Source organism: Sinocyclocheilus grahami, unplaced genomic scaffold (assembly GCF_001515645.1).
Source record: "Sinocyclocheilus grahami isolate Dianchi unplaced genomic scaffold, SAMN03320097.WGS_v1.1 scaffold669.1, whole genome shotgun sequence".
Classification (NCBI taxonomy): domain Eukaryota; kingdom Metazoa; phylum Chordata; class Actinopteri; order Cypriniformes; family Cyprinidae; genus Sinocyclocheilus; species Sinocyclocheilus grahami.
Window position 1 is genome coordinate 348,580 of NW_015505848.1, and position 7,500 is coordinate 356,079.

At 36.6% G+C, this 7,500-nt stretch overlaps 1 protein-coding gene across 1 annotated transcript in view; it reads left to right on the forward strand.

Annotated features, from left to right (window-relative positions):
- Nucleotides 1-6,903, forward strand: part of LOC107558977 (netrin receptor UNC5C-like) — a 205,884-nt gene extending 198,981 nt beyond the window's left edge. Inside the window, exons 13-16 of the mRNA XM_016242686.1 lie at nucleotides 654-887; nucleotides 1,826-1,975; nucleotides 3,368-3,532; nucleotides 6,631-6,903. Coding sequence (XP_016098172.1) covers nucleotides 654-887; nucleotides 1,826-1,975; nucleotides 3,368-3,532; nucleotides 6,631-6,903 — 822 coding nt within the window. The remainder of the gene's footprint in view (nucleotides 1-653; nucleotides 888-1,825; nucleotides 1,976-3,367; nucleotides 3,533-6,630) is intronic.
- Nucleotides 6,904-7,500: the final 597 nt, after the last annotated feature.

Genomic DNA, 7,500 nt, shown 5'->3' on the forward strand with positions numbered 1-7,500 from the left:
AGCCAAGAGGAGACTGGTTTTCCTTTGCTAAAGTAAGGACACTTTGCTTCCTTTGCTCCTGTAAACAAACGTTGGTTTTCACGAGATTCACCGGCGCACACGCAACGCTGACCTCATACGTCATCAGCCTGGAGCTGCTTCTGTGTAGGACTGTTGGCACAAGCTACATTAAAGTGATTATTACTTTTTAAATATGGATATTTTTCTTACAAAAACACATTGATTCACTACAGGAGGCCTTTGTTCACCCCCCGGAGCCATGTGAGACACTTTTTTTTTTTATTGGATGGGTGCTTTTTTATTTAACTTCTTTTGGATTGATGCGTGCAACACCCGCTGAGTGGCATTAAACCGCTTGAAAGATCAAAGACCATTTTTAATATAACTCCGACTGGATTCATCTGAAAGAAGAAAGTCATATACACCTAGGATGCCTCGGGGGTGAGTAATTTATGGACTAATTTTCATTTTTGGGTGAACTAACCCTTTAAGTGTGTATTAATATATATGCCATATCTGTGAAAGGAATAAATGTACATGCGACAGTGTTTTAACATTGAAAACATCACTGAAGCTGGTACCTGTGTGTGTGTGTGTGTGTGTGTGTGTGTGTGTGTGTGTGTGTGTGTGTGTGTGTGTGTGTGTGCGTGCAGGACGTGGTGGTGGTGGGTGAGGAGAACTTTACCACTCCCTGCTATATTCAGATGGATGAGGAAGCGTGTCACATCCTGACGGAGACGCTGGGCACGTACTGTCTGGGGGGTCAGTCGGTCAGCGCCGCCGCCACCAAGAGACTCAAGCTGGCCATCTTCGGCCCGGTCAGCTGCACCATCCTGGAGTACAACATCAGAGTCTACTGTCTGGACGATATGCAGGACGCGCTCAAGGTCAGCAGACCCTCGAAGCAGTTCAACTGAACACCACTCTGGTCACATTGTGTCGCGCACGCAGCTTTACAGCACAGTCACTCTTTCATAAACTGTCCTGTCATATGACACATTAGGAAGATTCATTTGAGTGAATCACTTCATTCAGGTGATTCATGTTAAAGGACCACTTCAGAAATGATTCAGTGATTCATTTGATTCCCTCTGCTTAATTAAAGGATTAGTTCACTTCCAGAATGAAAATTGTCATCATTTACTCACCCTCCACTTGTTCCAAACCTGTATGAGCTTCATTCTTCTGTTGAACAGAAAAGGGCTCAGAGAAATCATATTCATATCATTCTTTATATTCAGATGCGTACTGACTCCTACACTACATCTGCTGCTGACGCCCACACACACACACACACACACACACACACACACTAACTCACACAGACACACACACTAACACACACAGACACACACTAACTCACACAGACACACACACTAACACACACACACACTCACTCACACACACTATCACACACACACACACACACAGACACACCCTAACTCAAAATTGCCAGTAGTTTTCTGTGAGGGCTAGATTTAGGTGTAGGGTTGGAGTAGGGCGATAGAAAAAACAGTTTGTACAGTATACAAACCTTTATGCCATCATGTTAGGAATACGAGTGTGTATTTGTGTGTGTGTGTGTGTGTGTGTGTGTGTGTGTGTGTGTGTGTGTGTGTGTGTGTGTGGGCGTCAGCAGCAGATGTAGTGTAGGTGTCAGCAGGCAACTGAATATAAAGAATGATATGAATATGATTTCTCTGAGCCCTGGACGCATGAACCCGCCGCACGTCCCACTAAAGCGCAGACTGAGTGTGAGCTGACGTGTGTGTTCCTGCTGAGCGCTGACGGACGTCCTGTGTGTGTGTGTGTGTGTGTCCGTCAGGAGGTGCTTCAGATGGAGAAGCAGATGGGCGGGAAGCTGCTGGATGAGCCCAAGTCTCTGAACTTCAAGGACAGCACACACAACCTGCGTCTGTCGCTGCACGACGTCCCACACACTCTCTGGAAGAGCAAACTCATCGCCAAATACCAGGTACTCACAGATTCTCCAGAATAGAAATGAGCGTTTTACCATCTGACTTTATAATGCAGTTGATGCCAGTCATGCAAAACATATTATAATATTATAAAACATAGTATAGCACATACTAGTTTATTATAGTGTATACTTTGTGTGTGTTTCCATTATAATTATATTACAGTATATGTAATAAAATATAAATTACAGAATTCATTATATAATTACTTTTAAACAAAATATATATTATTTTTTTATTTTAAAAATATAGAATGAATTCTATAATTGAAATATTTTATATTATTATTACACCATATTATATCAAAATTATTATTATTATTATATAAACAACTGTTTGATAATGTAATATAAATAATGTACTACAAGAATAAAAATAAATTACAGTGTTATTATTGTTTATTATAATTTGTAAGGCATATATAGACTTGGCATTTATAATAAATGTTGTATGTAATGAATGCCAATATAATTTATGTTTGGTTGTATACTCATATTTTCATTCCTGCTCTGTTCTGAAAACTGTTCAATTTAAAGGATTTGTTATGGAGTGAGAGGAACTAAAATACAAGTTTTTAGTGATTAGAATGGTTATTAAAGAAATAAACATTTAGTTTTATTTACCGGTGATTTACATTATTTTTAAGTGTAATAGATGAGTTGCATCAGTGTCATTAAAACAAACAACCAAAAAATGAAAATAAAATCTGTTGAAAATATGAAATAAAATGCAAAAATTTAAATAAAATAAAACTTAGAAATGCATATGCCATATAAAAAGTCACACTTTATTATTATTATTAATATTATTTAATTTTATTGAAATGCAACTTTGACCTGGTGAAACTTCTTTTTCTGTAAAATAGTTAATATTAATATTGTATGTATTATTTGCTTAAATGCTGCTGTTCATCACTATTTTCAACTTTTTAAACTTATTTAATTTTTGTTATTCAATTTATCCTATAATTTAACAAAATGTAGTATATGTATGTGTCATTAAAAAAAATAAAATAATAAAAAACCTGAAAAAAAAAGAAAAGCTTTTGAAAAACTGCCCAGTGCAGCTTATATTTTTTGGAGATAGCATGGAATATATTAACAGGTTTGGGGGGTCAAGTCACGCCTTTGCTCCAGTATCTACTCGTGTTATTTTTGTGCTAGTGCTGATGATGTCTCTCTGTGTGTGTGTGTGTGTGTGTGTGTGTGTGTGTCTGCGTCTGCGTCTGCGTCTGCGTCTGTGTGTTCGTGTGTTCGTGTGTCCGTCTGTGTGTGTGTGTGTGTGTCTGTCTGTGTCTGTGTCTGCGTCTGCGTCTGCGTCTGTGTATTCGTGTGTTCGTGTGTCCGTCTGTGTGTCCATGTCCGTGTGTGTCTGTGTGTGTGTGGCAGGAGCTGGCATTCCAGCAGGTGTGGAGTGGCTCTCAGAGGAACCTGCACTGCACCTTCACTCTGGAGCGCTTCAGCGCCGCCACACTCGAGCTCTCCTGCAAGCTGTGTGTGCGACAGGTGGAGGGAGAAGGACAGATATTCCAGCTCAACAGCACACTATCTGAGGTCAGTCGCTCAAACACAGCACTCAGACACACTTACATAAAACATCACCGCAAGAGAAATGCACAAACACACTTCACTACCAAACAAGTCAAGTCACCTTTATTTATATAGCGCTTTTAACAACACAGATTGTGTCAAAGCAACTGTACAGCATTAATTAGGAAAATAGTGTGTCATTAATGCAAAATGACAATGGTAAACACTCAATTTTCAGTTAAAGACAGTTCATCATTGAATTCAGTGACGTCATCATCCAGCTCAGTTCAGTTTAAATAGTATCTGTGCAATCAAGTCGACGATATCGCTGGATATTAAGTGTCCCCAACTAAGCAAGCCAGAGGAACCAAAACTCCATCGGTGACAGAATGGAGAAAAAACCTTGTGAGAAACCAGGCTCAGTCTGGGGCCAGTTCTTCTCTGACCAGACCAAACCAGCAGTTCAACTCCAGGCTGCAGCAAAGTCAGATTGTGCAGAGGACTCTGACACTGATTCACACACACTGAGACCAGGGCTATTGCGTTAACTAGAACAATTAGCAACAAATATACAATTAATTAATTAAATAATTATTGCTTGAATAAAAGAAAAGTTAACTAAAAAAAAAAAAAAATCCAGGTAATTGCTAAGGCAACATTTATCATTTTCATTGAAGTACTGACATAACTAAAAAACTAATAAAAAAAACTGAAATAAAAACGATGAAGACTAATTTTTTGTTACTTGAAATAAAATAAATGTTAACTAAAATTTAGAATGTTACAAGTTAACATTTCTCATTTTTGTTGTACTAAAATATAGATTTTTTTAATTTATTAAATAAAGTACTAAAATCAGTAAAAATTCAAATTAATATCTACATACAAATATGACTGAAAACTGTAATAGTTTATTAACTTTACTAAAATATCACTGCTTCAAATAACACTGCTTTTGAGCAGATGTTTGTAAGTGTGATGAGATGTTCCTGGTGAGGTCTCACTCTGACTCAAGCGTCTGTCGCGGATCAGACGGACGTTTCTCTGCCTCTGAGGAGGCGCGCGTTAAAGCCGTTCTGGATTCAGAGCTGTTCTGCGTAAGATGCTCATCAGAATCAGATCCCGCTGACATTTGAGCAGGAGGACGTCTGAGAGAGAGTGAACGAGCACTTTCTGACGGCTGAACGCGCGTGTCCTCCACTAATTGTCATAAAGTCCTGCTGATCTCGCGCTCAGAGCCGCGTCTCGTCTCCTGCAGGAACTCACTTTCTGCTTCTCCTTTATTGCAGTTTATTCTAATGGGTAAAATGGTCGCATCTTTTAAACTCGGGAACTCATTTGACTTTTTTTGTTTCAACAAAATTCAGTCTGAAGGGCTGAATAATTAATAATAATATATTATGTATTTTTACAAAATATCTGAATTAAAATATATATGCATGTGTGTGTGTGTGTTAAAAATTAAAACATGTTTACAATATGATTTATTTATTATAAACATTTTAGTAAATATTGACAAATATTTTGATGTTTTATTATTATTATTATCAGCATCATTATTGTATCTTTATATTTCTATATTTTTATTTGTTTATTATAAATGGTATAAAAATATTTTAAATTGATAATTTTATATGTATTTATTATAACCTCAGTCTGGGGCCAGTTCTTCTCTGACCAGACCAAACCAGCAGTTCAACTCCAGGCTGCAGCAAAGTCAGATTGTGCAGAGGACTCTGACACTGATTCACACACACTGAGACCAGGGCTATTGCGTTAACTAGAACAATTAGCAACAAATATACAATTAATTAATTAAATAATTATTGCTTGAATAAAAGAAAAGTTAACTAAAAAAAAAAAAAATTCCAGGTAATTGCTAAGGCAACATTTATCATTTTCATTGAAGTACTGACATAACTAAAAAACTAATAAAAAAAACTGAAATAAAAACGATGAAGACTAATTTTTTGTTACTTGAAATAAAATAAATGTTAACTAAAATTTAGAATGTTACAAGTTAACATTTCTCATTTTTGTTGTACTAAAATATAGATTTTTTTAATTTATTAAATAAAGTACTAAAATCAGTAAAAATTCAAATTAATATCTACATACAAATATGACTGAAAACTGTAATAGTTTATTAACTTTACTAAAATATCACTGCTTCAAATAACACTGCTTTTGAGCAGATGTTTGTAAGTGTGATGAGATGTTCCTGGTGAGGTCTCACTCTGACTCAAGCGTCTGTCGCGGATCAGACGGACGTTTCTCTGCCTCTGAGGAGGCGCGCGTTAAAGCCGTTCTGGATTCAGAGCTGTTCTGCGTAAGATGCTCATCAGAATCAGATCCCGCTGACATTTGAGCAGGAGGACGTCTGAGAGAGAGTGAACGAGCACTTTCTGACGGCTGAACGCGCGTGTCCTCCACTAATTGTCATAAAGTCCTGCTGATCTCGCGCTCAGAGCCGCGTCTCGTCTCCTGCAGGAACTCACTTTCTGCTTCTCCTTTATTGCAGTTTATTCTAATGGGTAAAATGGTCGCATCTTTTAAACTCGGGAACTCATTTGACTTTTTTTGTTTCAACAAAATTCAGTCTGAAGGGCTGAATAATTAATAATAATATATTATGTATTTTTACAAAATATCTGAATTAAAATATATATGCATGTGTGTGTGTGTGTTAAAAATTAAAACATGTTTACAATATGATTTATTTATTATAAACATTTTAGTAAATATTGACAAATATTTTGATGTTTTATTATTATTATTATCAGCATCATTATTGTATCTTTATATTTCTATATTTTTATTTGTTTATTATAAATGGTATAAAAATATTTTAAATTGATAATTTTATATGTATTTATTATAACAGTGTAATCATTTTTATAAATTTGTTGACACACACACACACACACACATATATATATATATTGGCTTATTAATTTGCTTATTTTTACCCATTTATTTTTTTATTTATACATATATATGTATTTCTATTTATAACTATTTTTAGGGAAAATAAAATATTGTAAACATTTCATCAGAAGTGTAAATGAATTGAGGGCTGAAAGCACACTGATGTAGGATGTTGTTGTGGTGTGTTTGCTCAGGACTCTCAGTGCATCGACACGTCTCTTCTGGATCCGGCCAGTAACATCACCACACTGGCGCGTGTCTCTGTGTTTTCACTCATCTCAGCAGGGGTCTTATCTATCCCAGCATGCCGAGCGGCCAGACATGCCGCCCCACCCCTGCTCTCTCAATCCGCCTGTATTTGTATTTGTCACGGTCTCCGCTCACAGTTTTCCCAGCATCCTCTCCTGCTGCGTTTCTCTTCACGGAGGTGTAAATTTATCGGAGGAGCTGCTCGTGGAACCAAATAAACAAATCAAACCTTCAGAATCTCATATGAGGTGCTGGAAAACACACTCATTTAGGAAAACTGGTTTTAAAAACATCATTACGTGTTTCCAGACGTCCCGCCGTGACTGTTTATATGCTTGGAGACGTTTATTTGTTTAATTAAAATTTTGGTAACACTTTATTTTAAGGACCAATTCTCACTATTAAAGGGTTAGTTCACCCAAAAATGAAAATTAGCCCATAAATTACTCACCCTCAAGTCATCCTAGGTGTATATGACTTTCTTCTTTCAGACGAATCCAGTCGGAGTTATATAAAAAATTGTCTTTGATCTTTCAAGCTGTTTAATGGCACTCAGCGGGTGACCTACAACATGGCTAAACTATATACGTATATATATATATAACATTATAACATTTTCAAATAATTTGTTCACTTGTTCAAATTTTAGTTTTGTTTTGCTTTTTACATTTATTTAATATATCGTTATTATTTAATATATAATGTGCTGTGATCGGTTAGCTGGGCCAGTGTGTGTTGTGATCGGTTAGCTGGGCCAGTGTGTGCTGTGATCGGTTAGCTGGGCCAGTGTGTGCTGTGATCGGTTAGTTGGGCCA